We start from the raw sequence: 20,965 nt of genomic DNA on the forward strand, positions 1-20,965 counted from the left end.
GATCAGACAGAAGTGGTTTTGCTTTGAGTGGTATGAAGGAAACTATGAGTTCCCCATAATCTCTTTGTCACCTCTCACCACCAAATGAGTCATTCTGTACTTTATTTTTCTTACAATGTGTAGCCAGCTATGGAGTGAAGCCAAATCTATTCAGAATCTTTAGAATGAAATTTAGGATGAAGGTGTACAACTATAAGATCGGCCAGGTATTTGTTGCTGTCTCTCTTGTGCATTGTTTCGGGTACAACGCTCTAGGCAGCACCAATGAACCACATTCCCAGTTTCTGCTGTCCCTTGAAAGACTGTTTCATGTCAAATGGCTGCTTAGGTTGTTTCTCTCTCTCAACTAGGTGCCAGGGGAGACCACACCCCACTGTCACCTTTTCTGGTCCCATGGTATTTTTTTGCAACCCAAGAGGACAGGCAAGGGTTTAAGCATTACCAACCACAAGACAGGATGGAAATAGGGAGGAGAGACTGCAGCTCATTAGTAGAGGGCAACTATGGCATGCAGAGAGTTCCAGGTGTGGCAACTCCAGTTAGCACAGCATTGCGTAGGAGGTGAAGGAAAGATGAGGCACTGGAGAGCTTCTGCAATTACTGTAGGCAACACTGAGCCAGAAGGAACAATATTTATACCTGGTATAAGGCAGCTTCTTGGGTAAAACCCATGCTCGACATAAGGGGATTCTCAGGTCCCTTCTCAGGTCAATGCCCATAGTGCCTTGCAGAATATATTATGTTTTGGGAAAATCATCCCATCAGGGCTCAGCCTCAGATTTCAGACATCCCTTCGTTGGGCCCTCTCACCTTCTGTGAACCTGAAAGGGATCTGGAATGCTGTGCTGTGGCTGCATGATACAGCTGCTTGCGTGGAGTGGGGCTGGGAATGGCAACTGGCAGTCATGGCACCGCATTTCCACTCTTGCTCCACAATCATCTGTGTCAGCTGGCAGTTTCTGCTGGGAGACAGCAGCATGGCAGACTTCTGTTGGGAGATAGCAGCTGTCTGGTTTAAATCCTGTAGTGGAAGTTTGCTGATGGAATTGTTTGGCCTTCCATCCAGTGTGGCCAGATATTGGTAGTTTTCTGGTGCTTTCAGCCCCTGCATCTGTACTCCTCCCAGTGCTTGAGCCATTTTCATCTGTGTTGTTAATGAGTGTCACTGAACTGGGGCAACTAGGGATGTCATCTGTACAATCAGAGGGATGACAGTTACTAGGGGTTCGGGCACTGATGCCAATATTCCCAGTGGCTCAAAGAGTATACAAATCTTCAACAAGTATTACGATAAAATCACAGCTTAATTCCATTAAAGAAAGTAAGGCTGTCCCAAACAGGCACATATCAAGCAGTGGTTGCCCAGCACCTTCTGGTACCTTTCCCTGCTGCAAGCACAGAAGGATTTCATCACTTCTTGCTCCTTTCCTAGAAAGGCCCCAGGCCAGCCTTCAGTTCCAGCAGGTCATGGTAGAAAGTATGGAAAGAAAAGAGACTTCCATTTGCAAGAATTCCTGGGAGGGAGTGTTTTAGGCTTTTGTGTGCAGGTGCTAAGAGCTTTAGCAATGACAAAGGCCTCTTCCACCCATGCTCTTTATCAGTCAGGACCAGATCCTACAGTAAGCAACTTTGTGGCACAGCATTTATTGGGCTTATTTATGCGTAGAGGGTACATACAGCATTCAGAGATATAGCCGAGCACCTGCAGCTTGGAGTAGTAGAGACATTGATTGGGTTCACATGTCACAACAAGCAACCCTGTGTGGTTACCATGGTTCTGATTTTTACCTGAGAAGCAATCAGGGTCATGGTGGTAACACTCCTCCTTCCCACCTTGTCAGTCCTCCAGGCTGAACCCCGGGAGACATTGCAGAGGGGAATGGCGGGCCTCTCTTTGACAGCCATGTGCATAAATTGAGTCCAGCTTGCTGCAACTGTCAAGCAGTCTTTGCTGTGCAAACTGGTCTCATGCCCTGGTGTGTGGCAGAGAAGATGAACTAGCTGATCAGGCATCCTTCCCTCTTTCTCCAGAGGGGATGACTGTAGCAGGAGACAGGAGTGACTGGTCTATGCCCAGGCAAAAAAGGAGGGATAAGTTGGGCAGTGCTGTAAAAGGGAGCAGTGCTGCTCAGCGGATTCCTCCACGCAGCCCACTTTCTCAGTGCCACCTGTGGGAGAGGTGTTCCCCAAACTGGTGCCCCCTTGAGTGCCTTTCTTGCAAGCAGCAGCAAGAGGGAGATGGTGCTGCCTCCCTCTCCAAAGAGGCATTCCCTAGTTTTGAGAGCATGGAGGGCGGTGGAGGAATCAGCTGAGTGGTACAGTCCCCAACTGGGCACTGCCACCCTGCTGATACTTGCTTCTCATGCTTATTCATGCATGTGGGGGTGGAGGGAGAATGAGCTGAGCAGTGCTGCTCCTTTCTGCAGCGCTGCCCAGCTGATTCCCCCAGCCTGCCCCAAAGAAGATCTTTAGAGCAGGAGGTTGGTGGAGCAGGGTCCCCTCTGACACACATGCAAAACAGCAGTGCTCAATGACCCTCTCTGGTAGCTGCTTGTCAAGAGTGGCAACAGGCCACTCTGATTTGTCTGATTCTGAGGAGAAGGCAAAAGAGCAAATAGGGGCAGATGCCTTGGCAATTGAGAACCATCCCCGCCTTGGAAAAGCAGAGAGACATTTCTGAGCTCAGGAAGGAGGCGATGAAGAAAGAGTTCCTTGACCCGGTGAGGAGATGACAGGTGAAGCAGGCAGACAAGTTACAGAGTGTCCAGTGTTCCCACTGTGTTGACTTCAAGCCACCCTGCAGGTGGAGTCAGAAGCTATTCTGGAAGGGAGGGAAGGAGAGGAAGCTTCAGTTTGGAATCCACTTTTTACATGGGCAAATGCTTCTCCCACATCTTAAGGAGAACATTACTTTGGTTTATAACACTCTGTTGCCTGTTAACTTTTGGGTTTGAACAATAGTGGTCTGTTGCCACCGTTGCCACGGGGCCATGTCATGTCATGTGAACCCACCCATTCACTTAATTAATTATTTATTTTTCGGTTTATATCCTGCCTTTTTCCTACAAAGGGCTCAAGGCAGCTTACATCATTCTCCTCCTCCATCTTATCCCCACAACAACAACCCTGTGAGGTAGGTTGGGCTGAGAGCCTGTGACTGGCCCAAAGTCACCCAGTTGGCTCCATGGCTGAGTGGGGACTAGAACCCAGATCGCCTGAGTCCCAGTCCCACGCTCTTAACCACTACACCACACTGGCTCTCAATCTATCTAAAAGAAGACTTAACCTAAAAGAAGCAATTCTGGTTATCAGCACTAGAAACCCTCCTGCTGGAAGCACCCCTTTAGGACCAAAATTTGAGTCCTAAGTCATATACTACCTGCATAGTTCCAGCCCTGCTATAGCTCTTATAGGTCACACTAGAATTTGAAGAAAGGTAAGTCAGTGTAGCCCCATTCAAGTGTTGAATGGCCAATTAGGAGTATGTGGGACTGGCTCTGCTCCTTTGATATGTCATAGCCATGCTTCCCTGGCTAATTGTGAATGGGGCTGGCTTCAACACACACATGGTTTCAAGCAGGGGCGTAGGAAACTTGGCCACTGCCATAGAGGAAATTCTGTGCATAAAGAAGGTGGTACCCTTTAGAATGAGCCAATTCGATGTCTGTCAGGGAGCCTGGCCAGTGTTTATGTAACACTAAAGGGGTAGAGCTATCCCACCATGTTCTCCATTGCCCCTGCTGTGTTCATACCGAATGTCTGAAGGGAGCTAGGGAAATACATTGAGAACTAGCTATTATGTATAAATGAGTGTGTGTCTTTTACAGTGTGTTTATTTTCAGGGCTCTACCAGCTTAGAACAGAAGATTTGTCATGTGCTTGAGACTTGTATGGTGTGTAAGTTGTGCTTCTAGAGTGAGGAAATGGGGTTTCCCCCCTTTCTTTCCCACCTATATGAAGTCTTTCTCTATTGCATTACATATCAACCAAGAGCTTAGGTTCAGGACTGCCAGCTAACCCTGAATCCAAGGATTCTGTTGCTATATATCATAGAGGAGGTTTCTGCAGACTGCAAAAGCAGCCTGTTGGTTTCCTTCCACCTAAAGCCTTAGAGTATAGCATATGGAGTGGGGCAGGGTTGACCTCATGGTGTACTTATCCTCAACTCTAATCCCAAACCAGGTCTCCCATACATTTTGCTTTTTTCCACAACTGATATCCTAGTTCCTATCTGGACAGGGTGTTAGGAAGGTGGGGAATATTTATTTTCCTTTTAACGTATAGCCTAAATCTACTTCCAAGTTAATTTTTGGGTCGCGCCATCTTGCTGCCAAACTGATAGGCACTAGATCAGTTGAGACTGATATCAGAAAGAACAAATAGGGACTTGCAGCCTATCCCCAGCTTCTGCAAGGAAAGCTACTGTTTAGTGCACCAGGTAGCTTGGAATGAATATGCATGTATGTATTGCATATGTAGGCATGTCATGAACAGAGCCGGCTGGAGCTGAGGGTCAGACTAGATGGCCTGGGAGACCCCTTCTGACTCACTCAGTTTCTATGTTTCTATGTATTTATTGCACTTCTATACTTCCCTGTAGGCTCTCTCAGCAGTTTACAAATTTAAAAAATATATAAATGACCAATAACATCATATTTATATAACATAATAGTAAAACCAATGCAATAGCCTCAACAGCCCACAGGAGCCATAATCAGGAATAGAAGCCCTGTAGCACTTTCCGGGAGAATGTGTAAGGTTTTCATTCGGTTATGTTTTATGAACTGTTCTGGTGAGTGGAAATCTTCCCATAATGGTTCCTCATTGGTTCCCCACCAAATCCAGTCCTGTCTAGCATGCTATAAAGCAGGAATCCCCAGTACAGTACCCATGGATATCATGATGCCTGTAGGCACCTGAAAATGGAAGGTGATTGAAGAAATGCAGTTTTCAAGCAGTTATGCACAGGCTTCAACAAAAGTGTACTAACTATCCAAGTAAGTATCCATTTGAAATTGGGCTCTATTTCTATATTGGAAGTGTGACAAGGTGGTCAGTCCATTGCATTAGAGGAGCTGTGTGTTGTCCTTCCAATTTTGTAATATTGATCTTTTAACTGAGAAAAGAACACGGGGAATCTATTTTCCCTTCCAATTATTAATTTTCATAACAGCACTAAATAATTTAAACAATGTATAGATCACTATGAACTTTACCTGTGCACTAACTTCCTCCCAAAACAAATCAACCGCTGCACATTGCCAGGTATTTAAAATAAGCATTTGGTTTATGACACTGCCATCAATAAACTGTATTAGATAATTAGAAGCGATACTGCTATAAAATTTTGCTAAATAAGGCATAGCCTAAGACAGGTAGCAGAAATCCACTGTTTAAGCAGTTTGTGGTGGTACCCACAGCAGTTTGTCAAATTCCCAGATATCCTCATGGCTCAAAAAAGGTTGGGTAGCCCTGTTATAAAGTACTAAGGTATCCAAGCAGGTGTTGGTCTCTATCTCTCTCCCTCTCCCTCCCTCTTTTTGTTGTTCTCTTCCAATTGATACCCACAATGGACACCTCTTCTATGACTCAGCTGAAGTTAACATTTCATATGTCCTGGAAGTCAGTGGGTACAGAGCCTTTTTATGTTTGTTTGTGTCTATGATGGTCCTGTTGCATGATTCAGTTAGGACAGGATATGGAGAAACAGAATGATTTCCTACAGGCAAAGGAATCAGACAAAGTGTATCTCCCTATCTGTTCAGTTTCTACACAGAACATGTTGAAAGGAAAGCTTGTATAGATCAGAGGAAGAAGTAAAAAATGGCAGATGATTCATCAATAAGTTAAGATACACAGATGGTACCATATCACCTGCAGAAAGCAGCAATGGGTTGAAATGACTCCTCATGAAAGTGAAATAAGAAAGTGCAAAAGCAGGGCTGCAACTGAACATTAAGAAAACAAAAATCATGATTATAGAAGAATTACACAACTTTAATATCAACAATGAAACTGAAATTGTGCAAGATTGTGCATACCTTGACTCAATCATCAATTCAAATCTCCCTGCAGCCAAAAGAAGACTGAGACATGAAAGGGCAGCAAGGAAGGAACTAGAAAATTGCAAGGACATTTCACTGACAATCAAGGCTAAAATCATCCAGACTATTGTATTCCCAATCCCTGTTTATTGGTGTGGAAGCTGGGCAGGGAAGAAAGGGGGAAAGAAGAAAATGGATGCATTCAAAACATGGTGCTGGAGAAGACCTTTGTGAATACAACAGGAAGGCCAACAAGTGGGTCCTAGATCAATTCACGTTATAGCTTTCCCTAGAATTAAAATGACAAAACTGAGACCATCATGCTTAAGATACATCATGAGAAAGCAAGACTCTGGGGAAGACAATATGGGATGGATTGATTGCACAGAGGAAGTCAGAGCCTTGGTTTGCAAGAGCTGAGAAGAGCTGTCAAGGGCAGGACATTCTGGAAGCCATTCATTCATAGGGTAGTGATATGTCAGAGAAGATGCAGTGGCACATAACAAATATGCATACATACACATACAGTGGTGCCCCGGCTCATTAACGCCTCAGTTCACAACCAAATCGGGTCGCAAACAAAAATTTCATAAAAAAATTGACTTAGGTCGTGAACTCCGTGTTGGGTGGAGGCCATGATCGCAGCCATCTCCCCACCCTCCCCCGAGTGGCGAGATGGCCGGGATCGTGCTGGGGGCGGGGAGGAGATGGCCGAGATTGCGCCTATCTTTCCTGCAGGAGCGCACCCGTGATTGTGCCCGTCTTTCCTGCACGAGCGCAACCGTGATCTCAGCTGTCTCCCCTCCACCAGCACGATCGCACCCATCTCTCCCCCACAGCATGCCTGCATTCACTCCTGTCTCCTCCCCCCACCCGCAAGCACACAGGGATGACGGGCATGTGCAGGGATAACGGGCATGAGGAGATGGCTGCGCTCGTGCTCTGGGTGGGGTGGGGGAGATGGCCGCGATCTTTGTTGTTCTTTGTCACTTTGCTTCACATTTTTCTGATTAAAAAAGTAGTTACAGAACAGATTAACCTTATTTACATTGAACCTTATGGGGAAATTTAACTTGGCTCATGACCAATTTGGGTCACGACCAGAGTCCTGGAACAGATTAAGTTTGTGAGCCAAGGTACCACTGTATATATATGTACCCCGCCCCCACACATCATTCTATTAACTGTTGATGTCAATAAATGCAAGGCAAAGGTGAAGAAGCAATAATGGATCAAATAAACCAAAACAAAAATACCTTAGAGAAATAAAACAGGGTATAGGTAAGTCACTACCAATAGGGGCAGACCATTGTTTTTGTAATAAATAACAGTTTTCTTACAAACAAAATGCTTTTGGATATCAGGACATTTTCCCAAATATGCAGAAACAAATGCTTTGTTTTAGATCTCCCTATTTCATTTCAAATGGATAGGCACTCAGCCAGCTACTCACATTGGGCTTTCAAAATTTGACAGTTCAGAGGAGGGGAAAGGGGCACACACAGACTCTCTTTTACCACACAAATGAAGATGCCTGCTTAGCTTGTTTTGGTTGTTATGTTGTCAGTGTCCTCAGTAATGAAAGGGAGGGCAAGGAGGTATAGGTGGAAGTTTTGATATTGTACTTTTGAGTTGTTTTCTTGTTTTGTTAGTTCATATTCCTTACTGGTCTCCAGGATTAGATACAATAGTGGACTGGTTTTTGCCGCCACTCTACTCCTACTAGGCATAAGAATGAATGGCAATTAATGAGAATGCCAAATGTAATTAATGTACATATGCCTGTTTCAATCCTCATACTTCTATATTTATTTTAGTTGTATTTTAAGGCATTATTTCCACCTAGAAACATCCCTCCAATCCTTTGTTTCCCCCTTCACGTGTTATTTTTAGATTGTAAGCCTGTGGAACTGTCAGTTTATTTTGTACAGCACCTATTTTGTAAATGGCTTTTCTGCTTGATAGTATTATCAGAACAAATACAATTATGGTCTTGGGGATGTTAATTCATTCCATAATCATCAAGTATCAGGCCTGCTCCTATTTGTGTGGACATAGCCTGAATAAATTTCTTGACCTCTGTAGAGTGTAATGGAATATTGAAAAATAGCTTCTACATGTGGTCCACAGTGCCCTCCATGGGATGTAGCATTTGGATGTAGTAGGCAAGGGATGAGAGACTGGGAATCAAACCCACATTTAAGAATCTTAATTAGCTTCATACAATGAATAACCAAGTACACTGTAGGAATTATCCAGTATTGTATATGTTTGTCAGTGTTGGAGGCAGCATTATCCACTACCTGATTCTGATTTGGAAAGAACCTTGTTTGCAAATTTAGATTTTGCAGAAATTAATAAAGTGTGTGTTTTAAAAGTCAATTGATAAGGAGAATGTGGGAGGAAGAAAGTGTGGCTTCCTTTTTCCTAAACAGTGCTTCAGCTGCACCTATAGAGTTTAAGGGGCTCATTCCTCTTTTACCAATCAAATTAGGGGTAGCAGCTTAAACTGCCAAAACACCATGCAGTGAATGGTTGCCATGGCAACCAGGCCTGCAGGCTCCTGAGCCCTGCAACCTAGGACAGATGGCTGTCATGTGGGAAAGGGGTCGTGGTGGAGGAGGGTGGAGAATAAACCTTGGGGGTGTGCATATCTCAGTCCAGTTCCCAGCCCCATGCTTTCTTCTACTGGCATATGTTTGTTGGCAAGAGTGGGGAAGTAAGGGGGGCAAATCTCATTGTGTGGTTCTAAAGAGGATAGAGAGAGAGGATCATCCCAATTAAGGGCTTAGCAGGGTTAAAGTGGGCCAGAGCCTGAAACTGATACCAGATTAGGCTGTGTGATCCTAGCCTGTGGGTAGCTAGGGGAGGGCAATATCTTGTCTAGAGGAACAACAGGAGGGAGCTGTTGCAAAGTTGAGAGCTGACAAGAAGAGCAAATGCAGCAGTGCCCAGGTCTTCCTTATCAAATGCTCTCCTCGCTGGGTAGCCTTCCTGGAGACAGCACAAAGAGCCTTTCAAGTTGCACACTTCTAAACTTTTATTTTTGGAATTGTATATAGAAACTCCATTTTGCTTCATGATGAAACATTTTGTTGTTTTTTTCTTTTTTAACACTGAAGTTCACCCTTCCTTCCAAGGACTACAGAGTTGTGTTTATGCTTCACAGTATCCCAGTTCTCACAGAAGTCTCAGATAATGTAATTTATATTCAGTCTTTCTTTTAACATGGAACTAAGTGCTAGTGACTTGCCTTCAGTTACCTAATGAGTTCCACAACCAAATGGGATATTGAAGTGATGTTTCTCCAGTTCAAAATGAAAGAATAGAATATATCTGTGCTGCTTTATCTGATGTGTTGTAGGTTCCCACCACCTAGCAAGGTCATCTCACCTTTTGCCAATTGTGAAAAAGTGGAGGCTTGGATTGGTAAGGTTCTTCTCAGCCCTACATTATAAACAATGCCTTTTAAAACTCACTCCTGTACAGAACTGTAAGAGGCAGCAGCGGAGCACTATTGCTTTTCTTTGTATATGCAAGAGGAAGGCTATGTTTACTTCTCTAAACTCTTACAATAGGAGAGCAAGATATCTGCAAGTGCATCAGTGTCCACAGAATGTAGCATCCTAAATGCTCTTAAAGAAATTGGCAACATCTCTGAGGCAAAATGAGAAAATAACAGAGCTGCAGTAACACCACAGGCTTGGTAATGTACTTTACATCTGATATTTGTTTCCACAATGTAGCTGAAGTTTGGATTTGAGAAGGAAAAGGTTTTTAGAAGAGTTCATTCAATCAACGCCACACTTATATTTCCCCCCTCACATGCATACACATTGCATTATGACATCTCTAATTAAATACTTAGATTATTTTCTCATTTCCTTCCATTTTCTTTGCCAAGAAACATTTAGTTGGACTTTTAAACAATTTTTAAACCAAAAGTTTTAAAAAGTTGTTACAGTTAAGAAGAAAAGAATGATAGATCTTGAAAACAAGACTTACATAAGGGGATTGGCATTGTTAGGGTTGAACATGTTTACTCAGAACTAACTCTAAATTCTGTAGAATTTACTCTACAATTAAAGCTGCAGTCTTAAACACACTAAGGTGTAAACTTAGTTGAACACAGTGTCTGTTTTCACATGGAACACTACGCCATCTTTCAAAGGAGTTCTGATTTACCATGCATGCAACATGTTGGCTTTTTTTCAGTTCCTCTGGCTAGTGCAAGTAGCTAGATACACCCTTTACAAGTTGGGACTGTAGGGCAAGGTTTGTTCTTGGCTTATGAATCTTGGCTTTTTTTGGATGTAGAGGGAATAATTCCCAGATGGTGATCTGGTGATCTGGAATGGGGGAGGGGTCTGTCATCAACTACTTTGTTGTGGTCAGATCACTTTCTCGTGAGATTTAGACTTATGACTTCTCTTTCCCTCTGCAAGGGGGAGGTACCCATTAAAATAATCTGCCCCCAGAGTCTGATGGATCCAGTTGGTTTCCAAAGGGCCTTGGGGGTTTTTCCAGCTGATATGGTAGGTGCTCCTATTGAAGCCCAGGTCATCCTATGGAATTTAGAGGGCAATAGACACAATTGCACCTAAGTGCCATCTTCTCATAGGCACCATGGCATACAGCAAAACTACAGGCAATGAAGCAACTGGGAAGATGGCTTGAGCACAGTGGGAAGAAACCCTGGGCTGAATCTGACTGAACACAGGTAAGAGCTCATTATCAAGCCATTCCAAAGTGACGAAGGGAGCAAAGAAAGCCTTCTTCTCTGCCAGCATCGTATCCTCTCAGTGCTGCCCAGTGGAGCTGCTTCGAGTGGTTTGTGGCCTTTTTATGCACTGGTCCTAAAAAAGGTCAAGGAGAACCCTTAGCAGCCCACTGTGACACATTTGTGCAGCACTTTGAGGGTAAACTCACACAGATTCAGTTTGAATTGGACTCTACATTTGATGCAATTCCTATAATGGAGGTGTTCAGAGCCCTACCTGCTCCAATTTTATTGATATGTTTCAATTATTGACGCCTGATTATGTAGACAAGATGCATGGACAAGGCCAGCCCACCACCTATATCCTTGCCCCTTGCCCCACAGGGCTGTTCATTAAAGCCAAGGAGGGAATGCACTCCTGGGTCCAGGTGATTATAAATGTCTTTCTGGCAGAGGGTCAAGTCCTGCCTTTGTTAAAATAGATGGAGATCAGGCATCTCCTGAAGAAGGCCAGCCTGGAACCAGAAACATAGAAACAGAGTGAGTCAGAAGGGGCCTCCCGGGCCATCTAGTTTGACTCCCGGCTCCGCTCATGACATGCCCACCATGTGCATGTCTAGCCTATCCTTGAACACCCTCACTGATGGGGCCTCAACCACCTCCCATGGAAGCCCATTGCATACCCTCGGGGTTTATATTGTTAACTTGTTTTTATATTGTTAATGTATAGTATTTTAATTGATTTATTTGTGAGCTGCCCCGAGGCTTCGGCGAATGGGGTGGCATAGAAATTTTCTAAATAAATAAATGCCAGGAAGTACTTCCTGGCATCTAAATTGAACCTTGGTTCCCTGAGCTTCACTCTGTTGGAGCGCGTCCTGCCTTCCTCTGCAGGGGAGAACAGGTCTCTACGCACCTCTGTGTGACATCCCCTGACATATCTGTATGTGATCCCCTCTGAGTCTCCTCTTCTCCAGGCTGAAGAGATCCAGTTCCCTCAGTCTCGCCTCATACGGCATCCCCTGCAAACTGGCCACCAACCTTGTGGCCCTACACTGCACTAACTCTAACCTGGTCATATCCTTCCTGTAATGAGGGGCCCAAAACTGAACACAATACTCCAGTTTGAGGCACACCAGAGTCATATAGAGTGGTAGTAATACCTCTCTTGATCTAGAAGCCACACTTCTGGCTATGCAACCAAGGGTGGTCTTTGCCCTCTTAACCACCGCTTTACACTGCTGACTCATGTTTAGCCTACAGTCAACCAGCACCCCAAGGTCCCCTTCACAAGTGCTGCTCTAACCTATACTTATGACACCCATTCCTATGCCCCAAGTGCAAGACCTTGCACTTATCCAAATTGAACGCCATCCTGTTGTCTCCTGCCCACTTCCTTCTGGATCTGGAGTACCTGCTCCTCAGTTGTGGCCACTGCCCCGGTTTTAGTATCGTCTGCAAATTTGATCAGCAGATTGTTCACCCCTTCCTCCATGTCATTGATGAAAAGATTAAACAGGATCAGCCCCAGGACAGAGCCCTGTGGGACCCTGCTCGTCACTGGCCGTCATCCTGATGATTCCCCACTAATGGTTACCCTCTGCTTTCGGTCAGTGAGCCATGCCCTAATCCATCAGACAGTGCTTTGGTGTATCCCAAAACTCCTCAGTTTCTCAGCCAGGATATATGGGGCACTTTGTCAAAGGCCTTGCTGAAATCCAGGTAAACAACATTCACTGTGTCCCCTCAGTCTAGCCACCTGGAAACCTTGTTGTAGAATTCCACAAGGTTTGTCTGGCAGGACCTGTTTTTGTGTTGTGTAGCTGCCAGCCTCCCTTCCCAATCTAGCATCACTAGATCTCTTGGGATTATGAGCCTTTCCATTGTTTTCCTACATGTTGATGTAGGAAAAACAATGGAAGATGTTATCAACATTCCTTTCTTGGGTAAGGTGCTTGAGTGGGTGGTGGCTTGAGAGCTCCAGGCACTCATGGAGGAAATGGACCATCTGGATCCATTTCAGTTCAATTTCAGGCCTGATTATGGGACAGAGACAGCCTTGGTGACACTGTGGGATGAACTTTGCTGGGAGAAAGACAGGGGGAGAGTGTCCCTGTTAGTTTTCCTGGGACTCTCAGTGGCTTTTGATACCATCAACCAGAAGGATAGGCTGGCTGGGTTGGGAGTGGGAGGCACTGCTTTGCAGTGGTGGTTCCACTCCTACCTGGCTGGGTAATTCCAGATGGTGTTGCTGGGGCATATCCCCTTGACCCCATGGCAGTTATGCCATGGAGTGCTGCACGGTTCCATCCTATCCCCCATGCTGTTTAATATCTACACCAGGGGTCTCAAACTCAACTTACCTGGGGGCTGCTGGAAGTAGAGTCTGGGTGAGGCTGGGCCGCATCAAGTATTCCACCACCGCAGTGGTGGTGGGCCACTCATCCCACGGCCGGTCCGGGCGCCGCCGGCACTTTGAAGGCCGTAGGGCCCCTCCCCCATGCCCTGCCTCTCCCGGCGATTGGCCTGCAGGCCGCGAGTTTGAGACCCCTGATCTACATGAAACCACTAAGAGGTTTGGGCTGAAGTGTTATCAATATGCTGATGACACTCAGCTCTACCTCTTATTTGCATCTGATCCAGGTGAGGTAGTTTTGACTCTAAACTGGTTTGACCAGGGTGATGGACTGGATGAGGGCCACAAATTGAAACTTAATCCAGACAAGACAAAGGTGCTATTGATTGGGGAAACCTTAGTGCAGAAGGAGGATATCTATCAGTCCTGGATGAGGTTGCACTTCCCCTAAAGCACAGAGTTTGGAGGTGGTCCTGGACTCAGACCTGTTCCTGGAACACGCCACATCTGTGACTAGAAGTACCTTTTATCACCTGTGGCTCATATATCAGCTGCACCTTTTTCTGGATGGGCAGCACCCAACAATGGCAATCCACACACTGGTAATCTCACATCTAGATAACTGGAATGCATTTTACATGGGGCTGCCTTTGAAAATGGTTCAGGAACTTCAGTTGGTGCAGAACAGGGCAGCTCTTCTGTTGACTGGGATAAGCCACACAAACATATAAGCCCTGTTTTTTATCAACTGGATCTGCTATCAGTTGAAATCTGGGCCCTCTTCAGATGCTCCTGCTAACATGTAAAGCCCTAAACAGCTTAAAACCAGGATATCTTAAGGAACATCTCTTTCCGTATATACCTTCCTGGACCCTAAGATCTTCAGTGGAGGTCTTTCTCTGAGAGCCACCTTTAAAAAAAGCAAGGAGGGTGGCTACAAGAAGAAGGACTATTTTGGTAGTGGTGCTCCATTTATGGAACCAACTCCTCAGGGAGGTGTCCCTGGTGCTGGCACTTTATACATTTCACTGCTAGGTCAAAAACTTTTCATTTTCCCGCTATTTTAACTGTTGATTAGAGATCTGATTTTATATTGGTTTTTGATAATGATCATTCTGGTTTGATATGTTATCATTTTATTTTTTGTTATGGTTGTTATTTTTTTATATTTCTCGGTATTTTGTATGAATTTTATGGATAATTGTTATGTGCTTTAATTTTGGTCACCATTTGTAAAGTGTTCTGAGAGCAATGCCCTGAGAGAACGGTACATAAAGATCTTTAATTAATTAATTGATTTAAAAGTCAGGCTTCTTGGATCAGCCAACATGCCAAACAAATCACTCCTGCAGTTGGAATAAGCAGAATGCATACATAAGCACACATTAGCTAAGATTCTGCAGAATTCCATGCAAATACACCTGGGTCTTACTTCTAAGTGTATATGAGATTGCACAGCAAACATGGTTAGGACTGAAGCTTTAAGGAGATATAGAAACAAAGCCAATTATTTAATCTTCAAATTGAAAATATTATTTGAGGTGAGAATGCATTTTAAAAGGTGAGGTGATTACCCTTTACAACAGATGTAACTCTTCTGGAATAAAATTGAAAACTGCAGGCAATTGAGAGCTCAGTGGGAGGGGTATTCATGAAAAAAAGCAGCAGCAATAGGGTATCTCACCAGTTTGTGTTTGAGGAAACATTTTAAAAGATTGGAACTAGGAGAAAAAAGACACTGTATGTTTGATTATGCCCAGCTCCAGTGAGCCGCAGACTTGAACACTCCTTTTCTATCTTTCTTTTTCAGAGTGGCTGCATGGAATTCAAAAGCTTTTGCTTCCATTTTTGTTAAATCAAACCTTACTATTTTGCCCAAACTGACAAATCTTTGTTTTAACTATGGAGTGCTTGAAGCAACATGGTTAATATATCTAATACTCCTCACTATTTAGCATGCTAAATTGTAGTTAATGGAAACAGAAAGTGAACACTTCCAATCTTCTGTGCCAGAGGGGGAAAATGTGTGCAGGAGAGGGCTGCAGTTTAGTTTTGTAATATTAAAATTTACTGAACATGGCCAGTGGTTCCAGATGGGTTGATGTTGTTTAACCAGTAATCCAATAGCATCTGACAAATGATGTGGAAAGTCCCTGTAGAATAGGGGTCAGCAAATTTGCTCCTTGCATGGAACTACTCAAATTGCTAATTCTCTGAGGCAAAGAGAGGTATGAGCTCTCAGGAAAGCAGCACTTGACAGTGATCATTTGGGAAGTGGCATTCTGTCTTTGGAATGTCTTCCCAGCAGCTTTGTGCCTGGTACACATATGTGAATTTCAGGTTCCAGGTAAAAATAATATCATTCGGGTGTTTCCCTGTGTGATTCCATTATTTATACACCACCATAGGGTGTGTAAGACTGGCTTTACCTCTGCCAAAATGGTTGTCTAGTTTGGTTCACTGTAGGGGGGGGACACTTTGCATGGCAACTTAGTGATGCTAGTACTCAATATCCTGTGCCCACCTGTATTTATTGCAGCAATGACAAAATATTTATATAATGTTCACACAAATAGTGGAATATATGTGGAATTTTCTGTATTTCCTTAATAACAAATCTTGCTGAAAATCATGGGACTTAATAAGTATACAATGCAACATTGGTAATTTCATTAATACTTATATTAATTTCTGAATTGGCCCAGTTAGTTTTTCAACCTTCATATTGGCTTATGACTGCTGGTCTCCTTATTCTTTAGAGTTTTACTATTACCCCTGTTGTCCTACTAGCAGCCTTTTCTGACTGTTCCTCAGTTATACTTTCTGCCTGTTGCTTTCATATTTGCTTTTTTGTAAGTCACTTCAAACATTGTCTTTTTAAGTTTAAATATAATATGCTGTAACTGTGAATGAAATGAGCATATTTTTACAAACCCATATAAATATACTCAGCAGGGAGTTTTGAAGCTGTGAGCCAGGTTTCTATTTTGTTCCTACTTTATTTTTCAAAATTTTGCAACTCAGTCCAGAAGTTCAGGTTGAAGAAATACTGTTGGGTATACATATTGATAGTGAAAAAAAGAGAGGCATGTCCTTGATTGTCTTCACAAACAGGCCCTGCAGGGCGGTAAAACGTTTTTCTTTGATAATAGCCACCTCAGGCCTACGGCTGGAGATAATGGCAGAGTCAATGATCTGATCAATAGTTTAACAGGGATTCACTGCTGCTACCAGATCAGCTGCTTGCTGGAAGGCTTAGGGAAACTGAAAGAGGCTTTGTGACAATCAGAGCAAATGTCATAGGAAGAAGCTATTGTGCCAGTGTCAAGTGGCACCTGCAGAGCTCCAGAGAAGCCGAGCCATTCTGCAGATGTGGTTTGTGACCTAAGCAATTCTACATATGCATAAGTGTACACACCACGCCACATGTATACTCCATCAGCTCATAGAACAGATTATTTTGGTGTATATTTCAATTAGGACTGTGGGTGGTGCAATGGTTTAAACTGCTGAGCTGCTGGGCTTGTTGATCGAAAGGCTGACATTTGAATCCACAGGATGGGCTGAGCTCACGTGCTTTGTCCCAGCTCCTGCCAACCTTGCAGTTTGAAAGCATGCAAATGCAAGTAGATAAATAGGCACCACTTTGGTGGAAAGGTAACAGTGTTCCATGCACCTCAGTGTTTAGTCATGCTGGCCACATGACCACGGAAACCATCTGCAGACAAACGCTGGCTCCCTCGGCTAGGAAACAGAGATGAGCACCACCCCCAAGAGTCAGACATGACTGGACTTTCATGTCATGGGGAAACCTTTACTTGTTTATATTTCAATTTATGCAGGCAAGTACCATTTGAAGCTGTTAACACCTAGCTCATATTATATTATATTATATTATATTATATTATATTATATTATATTATATTATTTCATTCATTCTTTTTTAAAACCACCCAATAGCCTGAAGGCTCTCTATTTAAAAGTGGAAATGAGCAGATGGGCTACTGCAGTAAGGATAGCTGAATTTGAAAAAGTATGGCAGTTCATAGGATATAATAGGATCAAGATCTACTAATATTCCTCTCTCCCTGCCCCCACACACTGACCAGGCTTGCACAGTGCCACAAGCTCCTGCTTTTGCTATGCTTCCCCAAGTGCCCAAGCAATTTCAGGGTGTCTGGCACTGACCTGATGCTTTCTCTGCCACTGTTGTGAGTCACTGTCACCTTGCTATAAATTTTTGGCGTTTAACCTCTTTTTCTAGAGATCACAAAGTCTAGCTTGACAGCCTGCTTTCATGATATCCAATTTAACATCTACTGACAGCACCTTCAAAGTACCCAACTGGCCTCTTGGAGGGGCTGTCAGTGGTTGGCAAACTTTTTTAGTATTATTTCTTCACATAAAATATATGCAGAAAGTATTATTCTATTGAGCAAATGCTAGCTGTCAAAAATCTTTTTCCCATAAAAGGGGGCGGGATGCCCTTTTGTAGTTTCCCAAGCAGCTGTTCTTAGGAAGAAGTGTAAACTGTGCATCACCTTGAGGTCTATCAGGGGAAAAAGATTTCTAAATGTAAAAGGGACGTAAATCTTATTACCCCCTTTTCACAAGTAAGGATCACTCACGCCTTTGCTTTCCCTTGACAGCTTACTGTTGCTGGCTGTCAAGAGGAAGTGAAAAGAAGAAAAAAGCATACTTGGCCCCTCTTTGCTTTAATGTCTAGGGTTGGTATGTGCTGCACACTGACAGCAGATTACTCCATCCCTGAGGTTCCTACAGTTGTGCAAGTGTGACTAAAAGAAAAGAAAAAGAAAAAATGCACTCATGTGCACAAAACCAGTAAATAAAATGTTTGTTAACTACAGTCAGCTCATCGAAGGTGCTTCTTGGGCCCTTGGCTGTCAGTATCACTGGCTGTCAAAATGGAGATTGCAAAAGCCAACTGTCAAGCCAGACTGTGATCTCTGGGGGCAGAGAAGTTTAAAGGACAAAAAGCCACGGCAAGGCAAATCCGGATCATAACAGGGAAACATGTCATTCCTGCCATTCAGGTTCCGTGGGATATCTGCAGGAGAGCAGAGGTGGAGGGTAGAAGCAAACAAACCACAGTGAAACCAGTATTCTGTTGAGTACACAATTGGTTGAATGGCCAACAAACTTCCCATGATGGTTTATTGCGAGGATCTGTTAATGTGATATGGAATATATCCACAGTGTTGCATAGTCTTGTCCCAAAAACTTTCAATAGGAATCTGTGGAAATTTTCTTCTTAGTTAATATACCTGTAGGAACCCTGCATATGCTCAAAGGTGCTCTTTTATTGTAATTTTGTGTATCCCATGTAATACTAATATTGAAAATGGTTTCCAGGAATTAGTATTGTTCAGTTTTTCATATCCGTGTGAAGTAATTCAGTTGCATTTAAAAAGGCAAACTTGTGGCTAATCTGCCATGACATTTATATATGGTACATGTGTCTATAGATGCAGAAAGATATTTTTCTCCTCTCAGCTCTAGAAATCCCTACCTCTAGAGACTCAATAAAGCCCTGATCTAGGTATCCTCTGAAAATGCTGTTGTACAACAAGATACTGTTAAACTAACATAAATTGCTTCTTGCTCTGAGCCAGAACAGACTCTTTTGATCAATCCAGGCAAGTCTAATGTTAGCCTGATCCAATCTGAGTCATTCCAACATCCCTGAGTTTACAAATGAAAGCAAACTTGACAGAAGCTGTTGGGTTTTGCTTCCTATTCCCTTCATAACCGTAACCCCCTTCTCATTTCCCTCTTGTTTTCAGCAGATAATCAGCACAATGGAGACCCAAGTGTCCAACGGCCCCACAAGCAACAGTTCTCTTCCCAATGGGCCATTGATCAGTGCCAATGGTGCCACTGATGACTCCAAAACTAACCTCATAGTGAACTACCTTCCCCAGAATATGACACAGGAAGAATTCAAGAGCCTCTTTGGAAGCATTGGAGAGATTGAATCCTGCAAACTGGTGCGAGACAAAATCACAGGTAAGTGTGTGTATGGCCGGGGCGGGGGGGGGGATGCTTGTGCACACAACAGCCGACCATAGGTTAATCATGGGACCTCTCATGTTAGAAACAGAGTGAGTCATAAGGGGTCTCCCAGCCAATCTAGTTTGACCCTCCAACCAGCTCCACTCAAGACATGTTCTTCCAGGTGCTGTATTTGCATGGTGTCCATGGGCACTCTGCTTCCCATGTTGCTTAATCATATGAATCTGGGATTTCAGCGTCAGACAACCCTCAAATAACTGTCAAACAAACCATAGGTTATTTGAGGGTTGTTTACCCTTCAAATAACCCCTACTATCTGGGTCCATATAACATGCCAACTCACAGCAAGCCAGGCACCATGTAAGGGTGGTGCCCATGTGTGCCCAGCATGACATGACAACCCTGTAAATTAACCCATAGTGGGCTGTCATATTATGTGAACCAGTTTAGAGAAACTCTCTGGGTCACTTCAGACATCTTGGCAAGCCATAATATGGTGAAAATCCTGGCAGACTTTGAACAGCTTTAAATAGATTTCTCCAGACTGAATTAATGGGCAACAAAATAGTAAATGTAGTGCAGTCTAAGAGAGCATAAAGTGATATGCACCAGAGAGAATGATCCTAACTGATGGGGTTCAAAATGACAGTGATTATCTAGGAAGGAGGTCCTGAGTAAATGGAATTATAGTCCTGGGGTTCAGTATGAGTAAAAAAGGCAAGCACCCAGTTAGCATAGGCAAAGGCATAAAACGAATATTGTATTGCACATGTAGAAATCTACCATGCACTTTCATTTTGAACACTGTACAGTTCCAGCAAAGGATTAGAGAAATGTAGGAAGGTTTCTCAATGGCTATTATCAGTGATGGTTATATGGAGCCTCCAGATCAGAAGTAGCATGCCTCTAAATTCCAGTTGCTGGGAGCAAGAGCAGAGAGGTCTACTGTTTTCCCTAAAGTATCTGACTGACCACCATGAGAAGCAGGATGCTGGGTTAGATGAAGTTTTAACCTGATTCAGCAGGCTAGTTCTTCTGTCTGCAGGTTTATGTTTGTACAGAAGGAAATTTAGTTATAGTTCAGTGTGATACCTGAATCAAGTCTCTGCATTGGTTGTAGGGCATTAATGAACTTTGCTAGACCTGGAATTAAAATTATGGCAATCTACAAGTACATTTGGGGAGAAATGTGTTCTTCCCAGGATTTGATAAGTTTCTGCCTATAATCAATTAGTAATTTTGTTTAACTTGCTACAAGGTTGGTAATGGCATAAACCACTGATTGATTATAAAACCAGATCTTAAATTGCTTACCAATTCACACTACATTTTACAGAGATTATAGTCAGAGTTCATTAAGAAGCAAGTTCAAGTTTGATGACTCCTTGATCTCCAAATAGCAAATCTGAATTCTCAGCAATTTGTGCACAAGTTAATTTGAAAACTGCTTTGCAAGCTTTATGGCATTGATTTGTGGTTTGGCAAATGATAATCTGTCACTACAATGCAGTTTAAATATATTTGTACCCTGCCCTAAATAGTGAATAGAAATATGAACTAATAATTGTCCTGGTTTCTCTCTAGACCTAAGGACTAACTACTTATTTTTTTCCTATTTTATGTGAAAGGACCTCTTATATTGTCCTTCCATATAAAATGTTCAGTGGGTACAGGGCAGGATTTCTACATCCACAGATTATTTAAAAACAAGTGAAATCGAAGGGGCATTTATATTCTCCCCCACCTACCTTACCTTGTTTTCACAGCAAAGAATGTTACTTTGAGAGACAGAGACTTATCAAAGGCTACTTA

The 20,965-nt window shown here is 43.3% G+C and overlaps 1 protein-coding gene across 2 annotated transcripts in view; it reads left to right on the forward strand.

The window, feature by feature from the left end:
- Positions 1 to 20,965, forward strand: part of ELAVL3 (ELAV like RNA binding protein 3) — a 73,070-nt gene that overhangs the window by 38,207 nt on the left and 13,898 nt on the right. The window contains exon 2 of one of the 2 annotated variants that reach the window (XM_044443590.1): positions 18,925 to 19,147. In XM_044443590.1, the coding sequence (XP_044299525.1) occupies positions 18,925 to 19,147 (223 nt within the window). The remainder of the gene's footprint in view (positions 1 to 18,924; positions 19,148 to 20,965) is intronic. The other variant, XM_044443587.1, reaches the window with a different exon arrangement.

This window comes from Varanus komodoensis, unplaced genomic scaffold (genome assembly GCF_004798865.1).
Source record: "Varanus komodoensis strain SLA01 unplaced genomic scaffold, ASM479886v1 scaffold42, whole genome shotgun sequence".
NCBI classification, from domain to species: Eukaryota; Metazoa; Chordata; class Lepidosauria; order Squamata; family Varanidae; genus Varanus; species Varanus komodoensis.